This window comes from Barbus barbus (genome assembly GCF_936440315.1).
Source record: "Barbus barbus genome assembly, chromosome: 29".
Lineage (NCBI taxonomy): Eukaryota > Metazoa > Chordata > Actinopteri > Cypriniformes > Cyprinidae > Barbus > Barbus barbus.
This window is the reverse complement of record NC_136757.1, coordinates 10,298,144-10,323,041: the sequence shown is the minus strand read 5'-3', so window position 1 is coordinate 10,323,041 and position 24,898 is coordinate 10,298,144. Positions and strand designations below refer to the sequence as shown.

Below are 24,898 nucleotides of genomic sequence, written 5' to 3'. Positions count from 1 at the left end.
AATAGTCGCTAATGGAAAGAGTAAGATGAACTTGTTGATTTTGTTGTGATTCCCATCCCTTTTTTCACAGTGCCAAGTTACTTCCCCAGACCTCTTGACAGTGTGAATTATGCTGGATTAAGTCTAAACAGTACAGTAGCACAGTAGTGATAAATGGTCGTGTCATGTGGATGAATCAGTGCATCGTAAACACAATTTCAGGCACTAGCAAAGGCCTTCACTAAACAGCAGACTCAATTACCCGCGACCAGCCAGCAACACGATTATGAGGGTCGTGCATTAAAACGTAGCTGGTATTTATCAGCATCGCTGTATGACACTTTTGTTGTAGCTGTAGCTGTTAGAAAGTATCTCATAAAGTGCCATTATGAAATATGTGCTTGTCCTGCCTTTTGTATATTAAACAAAGCAGAAAATATACATGCATAATGGAAATCAGACATTAAACAAAAAGATAAACATTAATATGTCAGTGCAATATTGCATAACATAAATAAATGAACAAATAATATGTTGGGGGGGGGGGGGTAACTATTTTATCAAGATTTTATAATATTTTTAGTTTGCATGATTAGTTCCCTTATAAATGAAAACGGTCTTTCGAAAGTTTGTGTTTTTCTGAAAGAAAGTCCAAAAAAAAAGCATTATCATGGTTTCCAAAAATGTTAACATCACTGTTTTCAACATTTCCTGCGCAGCACATCAGCTTATTAGAATGATTTCTGAAGGATCATGTGACACTAAAGACTGGAGTAACGATTCTGAAAATTCAGCTTGACATTACAGGAATAACAATATTCTTTTAAATATAATATAATAGAAAACAGTTAAAATTGCATTAATATTTCACAATATACAATTTTTACTCCATGTTGACCCCAAAGCTTTGAACGGTAGTGTAATTAGAAACATAAAAGTAAGGCTTGCTCGTCCTGTGACTAAAAAGACTTTATGATGATGACATATCCAGAAAGTGAATATAATCAGTAGCCTTGCAGTTTTTTACAGTGCATTCTGGTCATTTCTCGGCAAGAAAAAATTGCAGTTCTGGAGCTATTTTGATATTTGATCCCTAGGTAGTGCACTTACTTCTGAACTAAGGAACAGATTGAAGAACACCCTGTGAAATTCTGACCTTGTCTCTAAATAGACATCAGGGAAGAAATAAAGTGCTGTGAAAGTGCAGTATATGGCCCCTTTAAGTCTCATCTATGTTGTTATTTGTTGGATGAATAACCTAAAGGAATGTCCTATTAGTCACTGTTAATTGAGGCCGTTTTGTCTTCTCAGGTCCATCCTTCAGAGGCTAGGTGTCGTTTTGCTCCCAGAAGGCAGTGGCTCAGAGCGAGATGCTGAGATGGACAGCCTCTATTCTCCAGTCATGACCTCTGTAAGCCCCCACAAAGGCTGAGTGTGCTGTTCTGCTTGAATTGCCAAGATTCAGCATACGATAAGACAAGTGACAAGTGTCGCTTCAGACGCTGAGCTGCTGGACCGTACTTAAGACGTTTGTGTAGATACACTACTTTTGAATCCCATCGATACCGGTTTTAGTCTCGAGACAGACATTGGGTGAGGCTGCATTAGTAACCTGTCATTGATGGGCACAGCGGTTCCCATGACGATGGGGCACCTGCAGACTGCAGATGTTTCATTTTGAGGTTGCATGAGTCGCTGAACCCATTACTCTGCCTCACTGATGCCTGGAGGTGGATAATCAATCTCCTCAGCCTCCAGATTTACTGTCAGAAACATACTGTTATCTGAGTTTCGTGAAGGAACGTCTTATTAGCCGTTTACAAGAAATATTTACAAGAATTTGGACGTTGTGATTGTCAGAGGATTTGGCATAATCTGCATTAGCATCTTGATTGCAAGAAGAGCTGATATTAGTATTAATATGAAGGGCTTTGATTAGATATGTGCATATGTACGGCTTCCGACTGGCGTAAATGAACAGAGGAAATAATCTGTCATGCCTGGAATAACATATGAGTTTATCAGGCTTCTCAAGATGGATTTGGGCGAGAGCTGGCTCAGTGTGTGTGTGTGACAGAGAGAGAGTTAAAGAGATAGTTCACACAAAATTACAAGTTTGTCATTTACGCACCCTTATATAATTCAGAACTCATACGACATACTTTCTTGCATGAATCACAAAAGGAGAAATTTTTGCAGAGCATTAATGCTGTTCTTTCTCATATTTGAAAAAGACCTTGAGCAGGGAATGTTAAAGGGATAGTCCACCCGAAAATGAAAACTTTGTCATTAATTACTCACCCTCATGTCGTTCCAAAACCATAAGACTTTAAGAATTTAAATGAGACCTGAGAGATTACTGTCTCTCCAGTCAAAGTCTTTTCCACCACAACTTTGATACTTCTAAAAGTTCATAAAGTTATTGTAAAAGTAATCCATATGATTTAAACGGTTTAATCCAAGTCCTCTGAAGAGTTATGATTGCTTTTTGTGATGAATTTATTTAATTTAGGCTTTTATTCACATATATGCATTGATCAACACACATACAGTCATGGCCAAAAATATCGTATTAGATATTTTACTAATAAGAATTTCTAGGGGTGCCAATAATTGTGTCCAACGTGTATTAGAGAAATACATTTATTTCATAATAATATTTCACCACATTTTAAATTCTTATTATCCAATGAAAGGCAATATTTTTGTGAATTGTTTTAATAAAAGATCAAAAGGATTAACAATGCAGATTCATTTTCACAGCCTTTGATCATATTTACCAAGGGTGCCGATATTTTTGGTCATGACTGTACATAGAGCACATCAAATATGGAAAACAGAAGCTCAGCTGTACTTCCCATCTCATTGGTTCTTGTGCGTTAAGCACATTTGGACGTCAAATTTTGGTTTCATTAAAAATATTTTCATGTGTGTTTTGAAGGTTATCAGTGTGAGTAAATAATGACTGAATTTCCATTTTTGGTTGAACTATCCCTGTAATAGTCAATTCACTCAATTTATATATTATTACTTCAAACATATAGGCTTTGTTTGATTTTTATTGGACTGATTTTGCAGATATTGCAGTTCATTTATTCTGCTTCATATCTCTTCCTCATCATAAAACTGTCCAGCCTTTGTTTTCCCACAAACAATTTTTTCCCATCAGTTCTTTTGTTCCACTCCACAGTTTATTGGCGAGCTGTTACGAGAGGGGGCTGCAGTGAGTGTGGGCATCTGTGCGTCCGGAGGTCACGGCGGGCGGTGTATAGCGCGTGTACATCAGGCCATCAGTGACGGTCTAGTGCCTGATGTTAGCGTCGTGCCAGTGGGCATTTCCTACGATTGCCTGCCACGCTACTTTACACGTCCACAGGTGATGACCTTAGTATTAACAACACACACTCCATTCCATAATGACCTCTATCAGACCATCACCATCAGCGCACGGGCTATTAAACAAACCAATAAACAAATTACAAACACAAGTAGATTCACATTTACCTGACAAAGGCAAACACGATAATGGTGCTCATAAACACAATGATCATAGACTTTGCCAAACTCTTAACTCAGTATTAAACTTTGTCATGTAACCCAGTGCTACAGACATGAGTGATGCCTAAAAACATGCAGCTCGTTTTGGAAAGGTGCGCTATTGCTTATTGAAGCGATCTGACTATTTTCACCTGCCAAACAATGAAACAATTAAAAAAACCCTGCCTCATCACAGTTGCAGCCAACCCCATAGAAAGTCATTAGTTATAATTATAAGTAATTATCACTAAAGAGGGTTGCACACCGGACGAGAAGTGCGTTGCGCCACATCTTTAAGATTCGAACACATTATTTTCTATGAGTGTGCACACACCGGCAGCACCTAGCAACAACTCAACGCAATACAGTGCAGTGCTGCTCTGAGCTTCTCGTCCAGTGTGTGACACTCTTATGGCTCCTATTAACCACCCAGAACACCCTAGCAACCACTTAGCAATGCCCTAGCAACCACACAGAACACTCTACCGACCAAAACACAGTAGCAACCACACAGAATACTTCAGCAGCCACTTATCATTGTCTTAGCAACCACAGAACACCATGACAACCACCCAAAACAACTTAGCAACCCCCCAGAACTCATTAGCAACAACCTAGCATTATCCTAGCAACCATCCAAAACACCCTAGCAACTGCCCAGAACACCCTAGTGACTACCTAGCAAACAACACAAACAACATTATCCTAGCAACTATACATAATACCCTAGTGACCACCCAGAACTCTAGCAACCACCTAAAACACCCTAGTGAACATTAGCAATGTTTTAGCATCCACCCAGAACACCCCAGAAACAACCTAGCAATGTCCTAGAAAAACTATATTGTTCTAGCGACCACACAGAACACCTTAGCGACCACACAGAATTCCTTAACAAACACCCAGCTTTATCCTAGCAACTATACAGAACACCCCAGCAAACATCTAGCATTGCTTTAGCAACCACACCAAATAACCAGCAACTTCCCAGAACACATTAGCAACCACCTAGCAATGTCCAAGTAAGCAACATTATCCTAGCAACCGCCCAGAAAACCCTAGTGACCACCTAGAAATGTCTAGGCAACCACTAAGAACTCCATAGCAACCGCCTAGCAATGTCTTAACAACCAGTGTTTAGCAGCCATAAACAACCAACTGTTTTTAGCAACATCCTAGAAAACAACTTTATCTTAGCAACCCTACAAAACATCCCAGCAAGAACTCAGAACAACTTAGCAAACATCTATACTTAAAATACCCGAACGACCACTGTTAGCCAGCAATGTCCTAACAAATATCCAGTATTGTCCTAGCAACCACAAAGAACACCACAGCAACCAAATAGCAGTGTCCTAGCAACCACCCTGAACACTCTAGTGACCACTTATAAATGTCCTAGCAACCACTTAGCATAGTCACTGTCAGAATATCATGACAACCACAGAATACCAAAGTAACTTAGCGACCACCCAAATCTTGTTGGCAACAACCTTGTATTATCCACCCAGATCACTGTAACGACTACCTAGCATTATCTTAGCAACCATCCAAAAGTGACCACCTAGCAGCATCCCAGCAAACAACACAAATAACATTATTCTAGCAACCACACAGAACACCCACCCAAAACGTGTCCACCTAGCAATGTCCTCTCCCAAACATCCAACATTGTCCTAGAAACCACCCAGAACACTCTAGCAACCACCTATCAGTGTCATAGCAACCACCCAGCAACATCCTAGAAAACAGCTTTATCCTAGCAATCTCATAGAACACTTTAGCCACCACCAGAACTCCTTAGCAACCATCTATCATCATCCTAGCAACTTACTAAAACACCCTAGCGACCACCGCCTAGAAATGTCCTACCAAACATCCAGCATTGTCCTGGCAACCTCACAGAAACCCACAGTAACCAACCAAAGAACAGTTTCTTAGCAACCACCTAGCACTGTCTTAGCAACCACCCAGAACACCCTAGCAACAGCATAGCAACACCCTGGCAGCCACCCAGAGCAAGAAGCATCGTGTGGGGCATCCAGCCATTTGTAAGTCATTAAGGAACACCATAGCAACAGCCCAGAACACCCTAGCAACTAGTACAGCAGTGTGCAATAAACCACTCAGAAGCCTTGCACAGGAATTGCACTTGTGTAGTATTGTATTTGTAATTCCTGAGGTGAACTGATTCATTACATAGTAATAAGCAGCAATATTCAGATAATTAAAATCAGATGGTGTGTTTCTTTTTTATTTTGATTTGATGATTTTTAATATGCAGCTTGTGAGATGTGTTTTCTAACACAGCAATGGTACAGACTAGAATGTGTCGACTCGGAGAGAGATAAAGAGAAATCTATATTATTGTGTGCATCCATCTCAAATAGACGCCAGTTATTATAGTGATTACAGCCACTAATTTCTCCTCTAATGGCTCTTCACCATTAGAGCTCCATGAAGTTTTCTCGAATTAGATCCAAGTCATTTGATCAGCCTGTGTGAGTGGCAGCATTTTAGTGAGCGTTTTTTCATTTGTTTGTGTGGTCTGGAGGCTGGCCTGATGTCTGCTCTGCGGTTTGCCGTCTCAACACTGAAGGGTGATCACAGAGGAAGTGTTAGGATCCATTTTGCACAGGCTTTCTCTCTGAAGGTATGACTCACACACTCGCTCATCCATACACACTCTCAACAAATAAAAAAAATATATAGTTTCATACAAATGCAGACCCTTAACGCAGTGGTTCTCAGCTGGTGGGTGGCCAGACTGTTCTGATAGGGTCACAGATAGCAGGGGAATAATAAATGCAAATAATACAATGCATCTTTCCATGTAATTATGCATAGAGTAAGTATAGTGAAACAAATTGCCAGATTAACATTAAAAGGAGGAGAATAATTCATAAACCTGCAGATTAATCCAGTGTTTGGTAATATATGGCTTTTTGCAATACCACAATTTGAATAGTCAATACCTAGAATTTCTTTTAAAAAATCTTTCATGATTTTACTGCAAAATATGCTGTAAAATTTAAAATATGCTATTGAACACTCCGTTAAAAAAGTTAAAAATCAATATAATTATAAACAAATTACATAAAACAATAGATTGTAGCTTTTAAATACTTAGAAACATAGACTTTTCATATGTTTGGGGTCGATACTTTTTTTTTATTAATACAATTGATAAAATTTTAATACAAATAATCTAAAATAAATGCTGTTTTTTAGCTTTGTTCATCAAATATTCCTGAAAAAAATGTCAGTTTCCACAAAAAAATTAAGCAGCACTAGAGCCCTGCATTTCGGCCCGGGCCTGATGGACCCTGACTTTTTCACGCCCCTAGGGCCGGGCTTCGGGCCAATTTTCACGTCAGAATTCAGACGCGGGCCGTGATGAAAAAAATTGCCGCGCTGGTGGAAACAACACGAGACCGTGCCGCGACTGAGAGCAGCTCGATGGTGTTTAGTGTCCCGCAGCAGCAGGTGCTCAAGTGACTTCAGCGCAGCTGAAGAGTTCTGCGTTCAAATGCACGCAATAGGCTAAAGCTTGCTGCAAAACCCCAGCAAACATAATAACCATGAATGTGTCCGCGGGAAATAGTAAGGAGATATTTGAATTATTTAATAATAAACTAATGTTTTCTGAGTCCATGTCGCAAGGATGAAATTACTGATCCTCACTCGCCGTCTCCTTTACAGAGAAATGCATCTTTATTGATTATGATTAAGATTATAATAAAATATATATTTTTTTTTTCTTATTTCGTTGTGATAATTTAAAGCTTTCTATAGATATATTTATCATGTCTGTGAGGCATGTATTCGCTCAGCTTCGGTTCATTTTTGTGAAGCACTCCTTTTCAAGACAAGAAGGCAGAAAGCACATCATGTTTGTTTTTGTTTTATAAAAGCGCAACATTTTGTTGAAATTGTGAGTGCACACAAATAAAAGTACATCCTTTACAGTTCCGAATGATGTATTACTCTTACCTTTATCAGAAAAAAAAATTATGTCGTAGGCTATTTTAAATTGTTTCCACTAAAAAAAAAACAAGTGTTTGCGCTGGTGCCTCCATGTCCTGCGCGCGTCCAGTCTCTGCACAAACTTGGATATAGGCTAGCGCACATTATTATAGTGCATGGTCGTTACTTTTAAAAACAAAAACTTAGGACTTATTACTATTTAACGAACAAAAATGCTCCAAACGTTTCTCTAAATTAACTTCATAAAAAAACGAAACAAAATATAATCATTTTGCCATTACATATAAAACTTAACTATTTTAATAGCGAAACAGTAGTATAAGCTGTTTTGGGAGAAGTGGGAAAAAAGACTCGGGCCGGAAATTCTGATAAGCTGTCGGACACGGGCCGGGCTAGGACCTGAGCGTCTCGGGGCAGGGCCGGGCTAGGGCATAAATTTGAAGCCCGTGCAGGGCTCTAAGCAGCACAATTGTTTTCGGCACTGATAATAAGAAGACAGATTTTTCAGCAGCAAATCAGCATATTAGAATGATTTCTGAAGGATCATGTGACACTGAAGACTGGAGTAACGATGCTGAAAATTCAGCTTTGCACTACATGAATAAATTACATGTTAAAATATATTGATAGAAAACATTTTTTTAATTGTATTAATAACTTACAATATTACTGTTTTAGTGTATTTTGATCAAATAAATGTAGACTTGGTGAGAATAAAAGACTTATTTCAGTAACACTAAAAAATTCACGGACCCCAAACTTTTGAATGGTTTTGCAAATAAATATTTCTTCATTTTATCAAGTAGCTGTTTAAAACAAGTGAACAGTAAGTGATAAAGAATCAGGAAACAAATTACAAGCATTAGAACAAATAAAATAGGACAAATATGCGAAAGAACTTATTATTGGTATAGTCATTTCCCTAGATATAATGCTGATTTAATGCTGTAGAATCATGGTTTTCTCTTTATTGATGGTTTATTAAAGCTACTAAAGTTATCCATCCACCCAAGTGAGACATTTTGTTTAATATTATAGTTTGTTTGATAATGAATAACTATGTAAATGACAGCTATTTACACTACAAGGCCTTAAACACAGATTCACAATTATTTTTACTAAACTGTGTTACTAAAGCATAAGAGGCACAAATCTTTGTTGAGAAAACTACATTGTTGGATCTATGCAGTTTGTGGTAATATTAATCAATTTCATGTGTAATTTTAAGCATAAATTAGTTTACTTTTGTGTAGTAAATAAATCTAGTACCGCCATTTAACGTCCAAAATTTGAGTCTTGAATCGAAACCAGTGGAGAACCACCTACTTAATGCAAAAAATCTAAATTTTTAAAGTTTATGTATGAGCACTGTGGAAAAGTTTTACACTCTCATTCTCTCGTTCTCTCTCAGGAGATGTGCGAGAGTGGAAAGTGTCGTGTGGATGGAGGGCGCCCCCTACAGGACCTGCTGTTGGCCGCCATACTGCATGCCAGGTTTCTTCAATCTCTCTGTTCCTGTTTCCTATCTGCAGCATTCCACTCTCCGTCCATCTCTTTCCATTTGCCCCTGTAGCACCTCTAGGCCCATATGGTCAAAGACGAAAGAGTTCACAAATTTCACTTCAAACCATTCATTCTTCCTGCATCCTTCATTGTAGATTTTCTTGTCAGTCATGAAGGTCCCTGCCCTGGAGGTCTGGACCTCCAATGCTTCTTCATCTTGGAATGATCGTTTTTATCTGACACGCCAAATTGCTAAGACTAAAAAACAAGAATAAACAGTGACAGAAGGATGCTGGTTTGAGAATGATGGATGATCTTAGATGGATGACCTTTCAGTCCACTTCAGCCAAATTCAACTTCTTGTCTAACTGAGACTCCATTCTGCTGAATCTGACCTCCAGACCCACGTGCCTAAAACGCTTCTGCAGTGCACTCATTTTAAGCAACTCCGGTTCTCGGGAGAAGTCAGGTATTCCAACTCCGACTCATAATGAGTTGGAATATCCTGGAAAATCTACCAAGAGTTTCTCATCCACTGTTCAGTCTCTCCCGAGAGCCTCGGGGGTTGTTACATGTTTTAAAGCAGCAAATCCACAGCGGGAGGCCTTATCATGAAGACTCAGCCCTGCGGGCTCGGCATTTGCATTTTGACAGCTGGTAATAATGTATTGTTGCAAAGCCTTTTGTTGTACACGTTAGGGAGCGAGAACAATGAACAGTCAGGTTACACAGTAACAGGAGGTTTGCAGAGGACTGTAATGTAAATTTAATGCTGAGAGCAAGGCAGTGGGGCAATTTCAAGGAATTAAACCCCTATATATATATATATATATATATATATATATATATATATTGGACAACATATGGTGTAATAAAATGAAATGTGATTTATTTCATCAGGATGGACACTATCTCCAGCCAGAAGGATGTTTCCTGGCTCCTCCCTCCTGCTGTCATGCCTGAATTGTCTCCTGCTTATAGACAGCAGACTATCGCACTGACTCTTCATTTGATGTACTGTGAGTCTGTTCGACACATGCAGGCTCCCAAAGATCAAACTCTTGCACTTTAATAATCGTTACTCTATGTAAGAGGCTAAGCTTTGTGTGTGTGTGTGTGTGTGTGTGTTTGTGTGTGTGTTTGTTTTATTTTAGCTTCAACTACAAGTATGGCCGTCATGTCTACCAGTCTGGTGTCCTGTTTGCTGCTCCACAAGCATCGCAAGGTTTTAAAAAACTCCTATTTGGCTTTAAATCACATATTCATATATCACTTTTTTTTTAACTTTTTTATTAAGCAAATTAAGTAATATCTATGAAAACTAAGGTTAATAGTTGGCCTCTAATGGTGCTGTGCAGTGATATATAGTGCCTTGCGAAAGTATTCATACCCCTTCATTTTTTTATGTTTTGTTTTGTTGCTGCCTTATGTTAAACTGCTTTAAATTACTTTTTTCCCCACATCAATCAACACTCCATAATGACAAAGCAAAAACAGAATTGTTACAACAAACTAAATTAATTGCATAAGTATTCAAACCCTTAACTCAGCACTTAGTTGAAGAACCTTTACAACCTCAAGTGTTTTTGGTATGATGCGACAAGCTTTGCATATCAGCATTTGGCATTTAACTGCCATTCTTCACCTCACCTGTTCACCTCTCAAGCTCTGTCAGGTTAGATGGGGGCAGACTAGGGTGACCAGACGTCCCGAAAAATTCGGGACAGTCCCGAAATCTAAGCTGCTGTCCCGAATCCCGCTCTAATTGTCCCGAAAATTATACTGAAGCAAAATCTTAAATAGTTATTGTCTGATAAAACATAAAAAACTGTCCTTGGAGCGAGGTTGAGTCATCCTGCAGCCTGGCAACCAGCCCCCGCCGGCTGCTCATTGGCTGCAGCATCTTGTTTTTTGTTTTTTTTGGTTCATTAACTTCAGTTTGAAGTATAAAAATAGCCTAACGTTACTTCTATATTATATAAAATTATATGTTTATGTAGGCTACTTATATTAATAAAAACATGATTGGTTCAGTCACTTTCGTTTGAAATTCATTATCTTTATTATTCATTATTCATTACCCCCCCGTCCCGAATTTCAACCAATCTCATCTGGTCACCCTAGGGCAGACACATATTTTCAGGTTTCTTCAGAAATATTTGATTGGGTTCAATCCCAGGCTGTGGCTGGGCCACTCAGGGACATTCACAGAGTTGTCTATAAGCCACTCTTGCTGTGTCTTTAGGGTCATTGTCCTGTTGGAAGGTGAATGTTTTGCACAGTCTGAGGTTCGGAATGCACCTCTATTTTGCTGTGTTGAGCTTTCTTCTACTCTGATGAGTCCCTCAGTCTCTGCCACTTGAAAACAGCTCCACAGCATGAGGCTGCTACCAGCACACTTTGCTTTTGGGATGGGATGGGATGTTCCTGGTTTCCTTCAAACACGATGCTTGGAATTGAGGGTCATCAGACCAGAGAACATTGTTTCTAACAGTCTGAGTGTCCTTTTTTTTGCAAATTCCAAGTGTGTTTTCATGTGTTGAATGGTATGACAGTTATAGATTAGACCTGTACAGAAATTGAAATGTACGTGTAACTACATACACTTAGTCACGCAATGCTGATGTTGTTAACATTAACATTTTGAGAACAAAGTATAACAATAATAATAATTTGCATGGTTTGATGTGATATGAGCTAAGTGATCGTTAGACTTAATCACCATTGGTAGTGCGATCTATTGTACTGCTTTTTTTCTCAGTTGGTCAGAACAAAGGTGGCAGACTTGTTACTTGTTCAGATGACAATATCTGGTGAAAATTTTTATTTGGGTCATATTTCCAAGACGTAGGCTAGAATCTGTGAAGAAAATAATTCGGCAAATAACTGAAGTTGCAGTTTGGCGACAAAGAGGCAAAATTAACAGACTGCAGCTGTATCATTAAAACACAAGTATTTATGTGCTTTATGTATTACATTAAAGTAAGTGTCCACATGGTGTATTAAATAAAAGCCTGTGTATTGATAAAAAAAAAATACCAGCTCTGTTAACCAATAAAAATCTGGCACTGGAACTCTTATGATAGTACATTAATTGGTTTATCAGTCCTCCACTGGTAGTAGATGATTCATACAAGCATCAAACATGGTTCTGCTTGCTTTAATGACGTTGCTAATGATTGTAACGATCTTCTCCCTCTTTCTCAGGGTGTGCGTATATCCGTGCTGTGCAGGGACATCTGTTGGCTGTTGGAGGAGGTGTTGTTTAGAAACACAGACGTGGGTTACGGTGGCTCTCTGGTCGGGCTGGTGCATCACGCGCTTTCTCTGCTCCACCCGTATCTGCTTCTGGCTGCAGCTCCGCCCACAGGAGAACCCATCATCGCACCCCGGCCCGATCCAGACTCTCTGCTCATATTGAGCCAGCACTGCGATTTGCTCACTCACATCTTCATACACGAGGCTGTAGGAGGTGGGCAGAGATTGGGTGGAGGCAAGGAAACTTGCTGTTGGCAGGCGTCATGCACCTGTCTTTTTTTGAGGGGGCATCAGTGGGAGTTCTGGCTCATTTAGTATACATTGGCAAGATAAGACATGATGACTAAAGAAAAAGAAAACTCAGTAGTTCGTATTATTATGTTTAAGACATGTTAGTCTATTGCTGCATTTTTGGTTAGCAAGCAGGATAAAATCGTGACCTAGGGATAGAGGGGATAGGGATAGTTCACACCAAAATGAAAATTCTGTCATTAATTACTCATCCTCATGTCATTCCAAACCTGTAAGACTTTTGTTCATCTTCGGAACACAAATTAAAATATTGTGCCTCATGATACTCTTGTGAACGCGTGGCAAAGACTCACGGAAGAGAGGAAATTGTTGAATCGTCGTTATTTATAAAGTCATTATTTTTGTTTTCTTTGCGCACAAAAAGTATTCTCGTAGCTTCATAAAATTACGGTTGAACCACTGAAGGCACATGGAATATTTTTTAAAATGTTGCTGTCTATGCAAGGGTCAGAAAGCTCTCGGATTTCATCAAAAATATCTTAAGTTGTGTTCCCAAGATGAATGAAGGTCTTGCAGGGTTTGAAACCACATGAGGACGAGTAATTTTTACAAATTATTATTAGTTTTTTACAATCGCTAGGACACATTTCTCAATACTTCGGTCATTTTTTCAAAACTCTTCACACAGTGAGCACAACAGTATTCGATGTGAGCTAAACTGTGGATCATTTGTCATTGCTTTGGCGCAAAGTGCATTCAATAACTACATCATTCAAATGACATAACTTATTTTCTCACTCAGACAATAACAACGGCAAAAACTCTATGTACCTACAAGCCAGTTTGCACCTGTTTATACTCTTTACAAAACTGTTAAGCCTAAGTTCAAAATCTAACATGAAAATGAATGAAAAAGACATAAATTTGCTACATTTCTACAGTAAAACCATATTGAAATATATTCTGAATTTAAAATCAAAACAAAAAAAAGGTTTTTCAATTTCATTACCATCTATACAAAAGGGGAAAACCTACAGTAGGAATAATTTTGTGCTGTAATGCAAACATAAACTATGTAACGTATTGCAGTGAATTATAAGCAATAGATAGTGTCGATCTTCCCAAGATTCAAGAGTTTTATTTGTCACACACAATTATACAGAGTATAACCAGCAGTGAAATCTTGTTTTGTAAAGAAATTTGACAAAAGCAAGCATTGTATAATGCAACCTGTTGTTAGTGTTTTTAGGTCAGTGTTTTATGAGTGACAAAATGTGTTTGAAAGATTTTGTTAGTGTTATAGACGAATGAATTGATTTGAGACAAATGAAATGTTCTGGTAGTTTTCGTTCATTTTTGGGTGAACTATCCCTTTAAGGCTTGATTAATACAGATTTTCCGATTTGAATCTGATTCATTTGGATGTTTCAGACAGTAATGTCTATTTCGTATATACTGTATACTCCTGATGAAAAGTTTGGAGTAAAGGTCCTTGCACACTGAGTCCAAATTTTTTATGTGCGTTATTCAATTTTTTTCATATTCCTCATCCTTTCCTATCAAAATGCTTGCTACGGATGCGAAAACGCAGAAAATCAAACCTGATCCGAATTTTTTTATGACGGATAAATGTTTCAGAAGCAGTGTGTAAACCTGATTGACACAACGTGAGGTCGTATTTATTGTTTAACGTGCGAAAATTTCGGGCTCTGTGTGCAATGGCTTTAAGAAAGATTGACTATTTCTGAAAGTTATGTATGTCCACCAAGGCTGCATTTATTTGATCAAAAATATAGTAATATAGTGACAAAAACAGTGATAATAATAACAATAATAATTATTTTTTTTACATTTATTTTGCTATGTATAATATATAATAATTTTATTAAATATTATTGCAATTAAAATTAAAACTGTTTTCTATTTTAATGTTTAAAAATGTAATTTATTCCAGTTATGCAAGCTGAATTTTCAGCATCGTTACTCCAGTCTTCAGCGTCACATGATTAGAAATCATCCTAATATGCTGACTTTCCGTTCAAGAAACATTTCTTACAGTTTTCACAGTTGAAAACATATTGTGCCGCTTAATATTTTTTTTGTGGAAACCATGATCATTTTTTTCTTTAAACAGTATTTATTTGAAATAAAGTCTTTTGTAACATTGCAGATGTCTTAACTGTTATTTTTCATCAATTGAATGCTTCCTTGCTGATTAAAATTGATTTCTTTCAAAAAAATACTCTTAAAATTATGTGGGGATTATAAAAATCAACATTGAGATCGTTCAAAGATCGCACAAAGTAAGAAACTTTGTATTTTTACCCAGTATTTAATATTACCCAGCCAATTTTAATAACTTTTATAATAACATTTCATTAATTTTCAGTTTAAAAAGCTGCAGAAGATTCAAATTGTTTTGACTCAAATGAAATTTACATGAATCAGTGTTTTAGACAAACACTTATTTTACCAACAATAATTGTGGAAATTTTTCTTCAAAAATAATAGTAACTATTTAAACGAAAACTCCACTTGGTTTAATAATCTGAGAGGGCACGTGCCCGGTTTAAATGGGCCTCCACTTCAGGGTGTTGATGTGTTTGGGTTGAGTCACGTTTGCACCACAGCAGGGTTTATTGACAGTGCTAATCCTGAAGGCGTGTGTGTGTGTGTGTGTGCTTGTGTATAGCGTGTGCTGTCTCAGCCATGCTGAGTGAGGTTGTAGGCTGTGGAGGTGGTGGAGACCTAGAGTTTGATGTTGCTCTGGGCCAGATGGAGCTGACGGAGAAAAGCCTCCAACTCACACATCTACTGTCACCCGGCTTCATACCGGTGAGTCTCACTCAAACACACACAAGGGCATTTTACTATGACGTCTATAATCACGTTGATGCTAGTAGTGATTCATACAACCATCTTGCTCGTCCGTTAGTCAGTAAAAAACTCATTTATTTTTCATACATTCTCCAAATTTCTCTCTCACGCTTCCAGTCGATCAGTCGCTCCCCATCTGTTCCCTTTATTATTCTCTCTTGATGTCTAGTTTCCCGTTCAAGGGTTCTTCAGTGGCGGGAATAGCATGTGTAATAATTATTGCTGCCACATTTTACACTTGCATCAGCAAATAAACACTTGTAAAGCCTGTGAAATATCAACAAGAACAAAAACACATAACTAATTATTTCTCCTCCTGTCTATCTGCTCATATCTGTCTGTCTGTCTTTTTGTCCATCCACATGTCTGCCTTTTTCTCTTAGCCGTGTCAAACTGCTCATGGCTTTGCTCTTGATGTAGTGGACAGCATGGTGCGCTGCGGGGTTCTTGTTATGGAGGAGGTAAGACACCTGCATTAACAAACAAACACATGCGTCCTCACACATGTAGCATTTTCAAAATCCCTGGTCATCGAAATGGTTTTTCAATGGCTGATCCTAATATTCTAGAGAATACAGTAGTTATCATATACTACAGCGTATTTAATAAAGATGTATTATATTATTTTGGGAATCGTGTTTTATAAGATATTTAAATTAGCATTTTTATATGTTTACATATTTGAATTTATATTTGAAGAAACATGACAGATGATGAATACTTTCAACTAGATAAAAAAAGATAATTGGTATCTTGTTTCTCTGCTTTATAAGCGTTAAACTCGTTAACATGAACTATGACAAAAATTCGACCTTTTTTCCAATAAGATTAAAATGAAGACGTCACTGACATCATTAAATATTAACTGTGACTATATCAAACTGCAGTATTGAAGATAAAAAAAACAATGTTTCTAAAATAAAATGAATAAACAAATAAAGAAATATAATATATAATTTGTGTTTATAATAAATCAGGAAACTAGATGAGATAAACCATGTGTGTGCTTATAGGTGAAAGTGCAATAATTTTGAACAATCATGAACAATATAATTTTGAGCAAAATTATCAGTTTAACCATTTTGAAGCATGATTAAAACTATGACTGACTGACTTTTAATAGACTAAAAATAGACTGAAATTCACAGACTTTGTCAACTAAAATTTGACTAAACAAAGTACAAGATAAGATGACTAAATATGATTGAAATAGAGCATGATATAAAATGTAAGACAATGATTATTTTTAGCCTCATTGATAAGGCTGTTGGTAGTTTTTTGGCACTGACACAAGGGAAACTACAGCTTCTGTTCCACTCGGCCAAAGCAGCACACTTATCAGCTGATACCAGTAATCTTAAAATAGAGATATAAATAAAAAATTGAGATAGATATATAAATGCAGAGACACCTTTTCAGCCCGGATAAAATACACTGTCACACCCTCGCAAATGTAGAAGTTATCAATGTCAAGATCAAAACAGCAAACACAATTCACAGAGATGTGCCAAAAATACAGTTTTCACTCCACTGCCCAGACATCTAGCAAGCTCTCAGACTCAATCTAATCTCTGACATGCTGACCGTTCGGTCTGTGTCCATTTATTTTCAAGTGCCGCCACAGTTTTCAGCTGACTGATTCACAAACACCCACAGACGTGAAAGCTATTTTTGTTTGTCTGTGGTTAAAGGTCATTTCAGCCCTAAACTGATCATTTTGCAGCTTGTTTTTATGCGTCTTTAAAGATGTGAACTCGTTGTTTGTGTGTGTGTATGTAGGTTCAGAGGGATACACCGGTGTGTGACTTCATGAAAAGGCAAGGTGTGTTGTCATGGGCTGTTTCAGACGATCCTGACCAGAGCAGCGATTCAGACTGTGAGGAACCAGACACACGCTCTTATAAGGTGCACAAACCCACAGACAGCTTTAATAAAATATAGACAGTTAGCATCCAGAAAGTTTTGTTTATAAATTCCGAGTGATTTGTTTCTAATCATATATTCAGATTCAGAGTACTCACAATCTTTGAGCACTTTGGATACAGAGTTCCAGCGAATTGAAAAGCACGCACAAACGCTAACACGCAAACCTCAGACACAAACAGACTTAAAATAAGACAGACAGTTCAGAGATGCTGCTCTTGAAGTCTTGTTTCTGTCTACGTGTGGCGCAGTATCTCAGTATCTGTGCGATGAATTCAGCACAAAGAGAACAGGAAGGGAATGTCAATGGCGTGAGCTTGCAGGAGAGAAGATGCTGTGGATTGTGTCTTCTCTTGCATCGGAAGCTCAAGCAAACATTTTGAACATTTTCAATTTTCATTTAGATAGGAACTTTTTCTTGTGATTTAATTTGTTTCTGTTTCAATTTTATATTTTTATTACATGCATATAAAATATAAATAATTATAAATTAAATAAATAATAGATATACATATTTAAAATAATGCATATTAAGAATAGATAAATGTAATCATAAAGTTTTTCTTCCTGGACAGTTATTTATTTAAATAGAAATCCAAGCGTGATAATGGTAAGACATTCTATAAGTAAGGAATAATTGACAACGGGCCATTCAATTATTACAAAATAATGCACACCTCGGGAGAGCCTTATTTACTGATAATTCAACAGACCGGAGTCAATTATTCCACTCATATTATGTTTACCAAACCACTAGACATCGTTCAGATGTTGTATTTCAAGACATTCATCAGGTGTTTTTTGGACTAATTTCTTGTGAGCGGGAGAAAGAGTAATAAAACATAATTTTGTGGCAAAAAGATGGACACAATTTGTCATTTTTATCTTGTTGTTTACTGTATTTATTTGCTTGGTCAGTGTTGTTGTGGGTTTTCGTTCGTTTGCTGTTGTGAGGCTGTAAGGACATTTGAAATAACTGAAATCATTTGGAGAAGTGATATGGTCATGTAATTCAGTCAAGACCTGCCTGGAACGACTTGCGATTCCCTGAAAATAATTGCACACCTTAGAATGTTCAACAGCCAATCAGATTCAAGCATTCAACAGTGCCGTAGTATAATGACTAAAGGATATACCTTTCAAAATTTTGCGGTCAGTAAGATTTTTTAATGTTTTTGGTTAATATTTTAAGGCTGCATTCATTTTCATTTTATTAAAATCAGTAATGTTGTAAAATATTAAAATGTACAATAAATGTTTTGTATTTTGATAAAATTAAAATGTATTCCTTTAACGTAAAGCTGAATTTTCAGCATCATTACTCTAGTCTTTAGTGTCACATGATCCTTCAGAAATCATTCTAATATGCTAATTTACTGCTCAAGACACATTTATTATTATCAGTGTTGAAAACAGTTGTGCTGCTTAATATTTTACAAATGATGACAACTGCAGCAATCAAACTAGGGCTGCAGTGATTAGTTGATGCCATCGATTACGTCAATGAGTCGCACATTTAGCCACGCCCACTGTGCAAGCCTGCAGTTATATTTTAGATATATTAAATATTTAGACTGTTTTTCTGCCATGTTTAACACAAAACAAGACTCTAGAGCAGAAGGTAAAGGCTAGTATGGCAATATCACTTCATAGAGTTGCGTTCATAGAGCATTTTATTATTATACGACAGTCAGAACAAGTTTTATGTTCAAAAATAAAAGCCTAAATTTTCTTTAAGCCAAGTTGCTGCTGTTGTTTTACTTCCGGTGACCTCAACCCATGCTTTGCTCTTTCATTGGTTGTAGCTTGTCACGATACCTGACACCACGTGATGTCGAGTCGGCCGATCGGTTCAGATATTAGGAATGCTAGATATTTGTTTGGCCGACACGTCAGCGAGCCTCTTTGATGCATTGTTGTGTAGTTCACACATAAAGATCGCGGAGTGCCGATCACCTGCTGATTTTCCCCCGATTACAGCCTGACCTGTCGGCGAGCTCGTTAACTAGCAAATCGGGCTTAAAATCCTGTAGTGTGAACTAGCCTTTAAAGACAGACAATAAAGTCATGTAGTCTGAACAGCACAGCGATCTGTCACCTGTAAAATCCTGTAGTGAGAACTTGGCCTAACTGTGTGTTGGATTGGACAAGCCTCGACTGGGTTCCTTTATTAAAAACGGGCTGTCAACTGTGATAAAACTTCTAAAATTAGTCTACAATAAAAATAATCGTTAGCTGCAGCCCTAAGTCAAACCAACAAAATGTTTTAGAAACATGCTATATGTTTTTTTTTTGGGGGGGGGGGGGGGGGGGGGGGGGATATTTGATGATTGGATAGAATAATTGAAGCCCATTTTTTTTCTTTCTTTCTTAAAGTCTGTAAATACACCCAAACAACATCTGTTACCTAACTAATAATAACCTTTGCATGTTTTCTCACTGTCCTCTACCCTTCTGCTGTCTTTTCTCTCTCTCTCTGCTTTCTAGTTGAGTCAGCCGTCTCAGTGCCCGGAGCTGCTGTTCTTTCTCTGTAGTTTACTGAGTGTCCGGCTGAGAGCTCTGTGCTGGGCGCTAGAGAGCCTCCATTATCTCCCCTCACCTATCACAGGTTAGTACACACACACACACTACCTCTGGCCTCTGGCCAAACAATGCTGTCGCCATGTGTGGTGAGTAAGTGTGCTGTGGCAGCATCGCTGTCACTATTCACACTGAGTGTAAACAACTAAGTGTTTATAACCTAAAGAATTGTTTTTGTTAGAGAGAGACTGTTTGAGCCAGCTACATGCACACTTGAAGAACCGAGCTCAACTGGACAAAGCGCACTACGGTAGGAGATAAAAACACATTTTTCAGTTTCCACTCACCACCATGAAGCTGAAGGATTTGCCAGAGTTTGCATCTTAGATCCACAATGAGATCTGTTTTAAACAGAGAACATCCATCTTGACTGTTCCAATCACAAGTGGTCAGCGTAGGCAATAAAAACAGATCAGACAAAAACCTGACAGGCATATGAGTAAATCCAGTTCCCCAAGAACGCCTCTCGACCTTAAAACGGAATCAAGTAAAATTGTTTTCCTCTTTGCTTTTGCAACATGGCATTCTTTAAGGGAAGTGGTTGGAATACACCATGGATGCCGTTTTGTTTTCTTTGCTAAAATACTTGATTTCATCAACAGACTCAGCTTTCACTGTAAGGGTTTCGCTTTTTATTATGTAATTGTGTCACATTTGTGTGTGCAAAATCAAAATATGTTTTTTTCTACACAATGATGGCGTAGTAACAGAAATAATTTAGTTAGTTTGTTTTAATCTTCTACTAAACTGCTAAAAGACCAAACCAATTTTGGCAAAGAGGAATTATTAAATTCTTGAAGATTCCCATCCCTACCTAGAATTCCCATCAGAAACGGTCACAGAAAATGCATAATGAGACGTTACTAATTTGTGTAAAGCACTTGTGATCGGATCACCAAACAGATCCACAGTAGCTACTTCTTTATGTACACAAATAATCTAGTAACTGGATTGACAGTTTAATCAGACTGAAAAACCTTCATGTCAACAGCTGACGCGATCTGATTGAGCTCCATTTGACTAAAATGTAGAAAGGGGTGGTGTAGACCACAGTCAACAGGAAAACATTTTCTCAATTGGATTAAAAAAGTATTGCCGTAATGCATGTTTACATGCATTTTACATTGTATGAATGCACATATATTTATTTCAACCATGACAACTCTCGGGAGCGATTGTAAAATATGTATTAATGTAAATAGAATGTGCATAGGTTTTGTCTGGCAGACTACATGTGTTACGCTGCTGCTAGAGAGAGGAAGATCCCCGTAGCAGATCTAGACAGGTGGTGACGGGGAGGTGTTGGGCTAAGATGAGGACACGCATAGCACACAGACATAGCTTTCATTGAATACTTCCTGATTATATAGGTTTACAGTAATGAGCACGTAAATCCGATTGACTAGGAACTGAATAATTACTAAATATTTCCTCCAAAATATTCTATTGACATACAGGGGTAAAAAAAAGTATGTGAACCCTTTGGAATTAATTGGTTTTCTAATTGGCCATAAAATGTCATCTGATGTTCAACAAAACCACAAATATAGACAAACATCCCATAAACATTGACCGTGTATATTCACATATGTGCATGATAATGTGAACTGGATTGCAGCGTTAAGGGTTCTTAAGTTCATTGAGCATAAATGAAGTTGTGTTAACCATTAAACGGCCTACATAGATGCTGACCGCTTCACTTCAGCTGCTGATGCTTTATCTTTAATGTATTATTAATCCCACTGGCTTTCTATGTTACTGAGTAATGTTACTCTGCTGAAGAGTAGCTGAGAGTTGCTGCACACCAAATTACGTTCCAGCATTATTAAATAATACTTAAGTACAGAAGTTCCGGTGTCATGTGATCGCTCCAGCGCTGCATATCTGATGTGTTTCTGTGAATCTTCTGTAGAGAGCTCATCTACTGACTTGGTGAGAATGGTGCTTCGTACCTTCATTGATCTTGGGGTAAGTGATTCTGTACATCCTGATCTATTATATATATATATATATATATATATATATATATATACACATATACATACACTCACTGGCCACTTTATTAGGTACACCTTGCTAGTACCGGGTTGGACCCCCTTTTGCCTTCAAAACTGCCTTAATTCTTCGTGGCATAGATTCAACAAGGTGTTGGAAACATTCCTCAGAGATTTTGGTCCATATTGACATGATAGCATCACGCAGTTGCTGCAGATTTGTCGGCTGCACATCCATGATGCGAATCTCTTGTTCCACCACATCCCAAAGGTGCTCTATTGGATTGAGATCTGGTGACTGTGGAGGCCATTTGAGTAAAGTGAACTCATTGTCATGTTCAAGAAACCAGTCTGAGATGATTTGAGTTTTGTGACATGGTTAATTATCCTGCTGGAAGTAGCCATCAGAAGATGGGTACACTGTAGTCATAAAGGGATGGACATGGTCAGCAACAATACTCAGGTAGGCCGTGGCGTTTAAACGATGCTCAATTGGTACTAAGGGGCCCAAAGTGTGCCAAGAAAATATCCCCTACACCATTACACCACCACCACCAGCCTGAACCGTTAAGACAAGGCAGGATGGATCCATGCTTTCATGTTCTTTACGGCAAATTCTGACCCTACCATCTGAACGTCGCAGCAGAAATCGAGACTCATCAGACCAGGCAATGTTTTTTCTAATCATATATTGTCCAATTTTGGTGAGCCTGTGCGAATTGTAGCCTCTGTTTCTGTTCTTAGCTGACAGGAGCAGCACCCGGTGTGGTCTTCTGCTGCTGTAGCCCATCTGCTTCAGGGTTCAACGTGTTGTGCATTCAGAGATGTATTCTGCATACCTTGGTTGTAACAAGTGGTTATTTGAGTTACTGTTGCCTTTCTATCATCTCTAACCAGTCTGCCCATTCTCCTCTGACCTCTGACATCAACAAGGCATTTTTGTCCACACAACTGCTACTCACTAGATATTATTTTGAGACCATTCTCTGAGATGGTTATGCGTGAAAATCCCAGTAGATCAGCAGTTTTTAAATTCTCAGACCAGCCCGTCTGGCACCAACAGCCATTCCACGTTCAAAGTCACTTAAATCCCCTTTCTTCCCCATTCTGATGCTCGGTTTGAACTTCAGCAAGTCCTCTTCACCACATCTAGATGCCTAAATGCACTGAGTTGCTGTCATGTGATTGGCTGATTAGCAATTTGTGTTACTAAGCAATTGAACAGGTTTACCTAATAAAGTGGCCGGTGAGTGTGTGTACATCTCTCTCTCTCTCTCTCTCTCTCTCTATATATATATATATATATATATATATATATATACACGCACACACACACATAAATACAGAAGCTGTAACTAAGAGTGCGAGGCCAGATAAACGGAGGATAGTAAAGTGTAACGATATGTAGCAGGTGTTGTAATAAAGGACGATTAATTTGGCCTCTGGAGACTAAACAGCATTTCTCTGTTCCTGTGCTTTAGGTGTTGATTGAGGACGGCCAGAGAGAAGATGTGTATCTAGATGTCAGTCCTCTCTTCTCTCAGTGTGCTCACAAAGAGAAACTCTTGCAGTTTTTCAAACAGTTCATCTATAACTGAAAGAGAAAAGTAAATGTTTGGAAGAGAAGTCAGTCTCAGCTGGGAATGATAACAGTCAGCACTTCTGAAATTCCTGTTCAGTTCTTCAGAGTTGTGTAAATCATTAATTATGAATGCTGTTTTGTTTATACATCTGTTTTGCCTAGCACACTTGCTTTTTGTAATGTACGTGATGCTGAGGTTGCTTTTTGAGCTGTTGTTGTTGTTGAGAGCCCAGAATTGGTTTAGTTATTGGTTAGATAATGACTATTCAGATGGTTAGATAATGTTCTCTGTTTATAAAGAGCAGATAAATTGCTGCTAAAAGGTTTTTTTAGTTTCATTTGATTGTGTTGTTTATAATTATTCTTTTGTTTAACTGTAAGGAATATGTAATTGGCTTTGCATTCAGTACATAAGTTTCTGATAATTGACCCAGTTGCAGTGTTTCTGTCATGGTTTGATTGATAGTTTAGCCACACAGCGCTCCATATGAATGTTTGTATGCATGCAAGCATTCTGCATTACCTGAAACATTAAGATGAATTATCATATACATTTCCTTTTTATGCATATTCTGCTTCCATTAGCACAAGCACTGAACACCAAAGTACAATTTAACTGATTCTTGAGACATGGAACAAAAGAGGGCTTGCTTTTACTTGTCCTTAGTTTTTTTTTTAAAGCAACAGTTGCACTTTAAAATGAACATAAGATAATCACCAAAATGTGCATATTTACTGTAAACTAAATAATTCTTTACAAAAAAACAAACAAAATAGATGAATATTTCAAATTATAAAATTCTGGAAAAAAAAATCTAATAGAACATTTAAAAAAATAAAGGTCAATAATAAAATTGCCTATAATTGTCTTGAAAGTAATTATTGTGAAAATAAATCTTAAAAAATAAATAGACCAATACTTAATATATATTAAAACTACGTATATGACAAAACAGAAATGCCATCTCCTGAGAGAGGGAAATGTTAATTAAAAATCAATGTCATTTTCAAGGTTTCACAGCCACATTTATACTTTGTCTGCACTAAGATGCTTATGAAAAAAAATTCACCTTCTTTACCAGTTTATTTCCTCACCTCAAGTGAGATTTATGTTGTTTTTTTGTGTAGTATTTATTTCTTCCCATTTTAGGTAACTGGCGAGAGGAAATGTGTCAACTCCATCAAAACTGCTCAGTTACAAAGAAACTGTTTGTGATTTTTAGAAAATTTGCCTTAGTTTTCAGATTATCTGCCACTGAACGTGATGATTAAGAAGATGGTCATTTTTTTTAACACTGCAAGACTTTGACAATTTCCTGAACTCAGTAGACAAGAAAATAATAATTTTTGAAAACCATCCTGAAGTCTACATTCATAACTGTTTCAATGCTATGTGTATGAATATTATAGATATAAATTATATTAT

The 24,898-nt window shown here is 37.6% G+C and overlaps 1 protein-coding gene across 1 annotated transcript in view; it reads left to right on the top strand.

Annotated features, from left to right (window-relative positions):
• The window catches only part of LOC306849058 (glycerol-3-phosphate acyltransferase 2, mitochondrial-like), a 44,574-nt gene extending 20,552 nt beyond the window's left edge, over positions 1-24,022 (top strand). Inside the window, exons 9-22 of the mRNA XM_079383919.1 lie at positions 1,291-1,390; positions 3,170-3,355; positions 6,071-6,169; positions 8,915-8,997; positions 9,907-10,025; positions 10,161-10,231; positions 12,214-12,478; positions 15,209-15,351; positions 15,777-15,854; positions 17,173-17,298; positions 19,804-19,924; positions 20,078-20,146; positions 21,809-21,864; positions 23,372-24,022. Of these exons, the coding sequence (XP_079240045.1) occupies positions 1,291-1,390; positions 3,170-3,355; positions 6,071-6,169; positions 8,915-8,997; positions 9,907-10,025; positions 10,161-10,231; positions 12,214-12,478; positions 15,209-15,351; positions 15,777-15,854; positions 17,173-17,298; positions 19,804-19,924; positions 20,078-20,146; positions 21,809-21,864; positions 23,372-23,488 (1,633 nt within the window). The 3' untranslated portion in view covers positions 23,489-24,022. The remainder of the gene's footprint in view (positions 1-1,290; positions 1,391-3,169; positions 3,356-6,070; positions 6,170-8,914; positions 8,998-9,906; positions 10,026-10,160; positions 10,232-12,213; positions 12,479-15,208; positions 15,352-15,776; positions 15,855-17,172; positions 17,299-19,803; positions 19,925-20,077; positions 20,147-21,808; positions 21,865-23,371) is intronic.
• Positions 24,023-24,898: the final 876 nt, after the last annotated feature.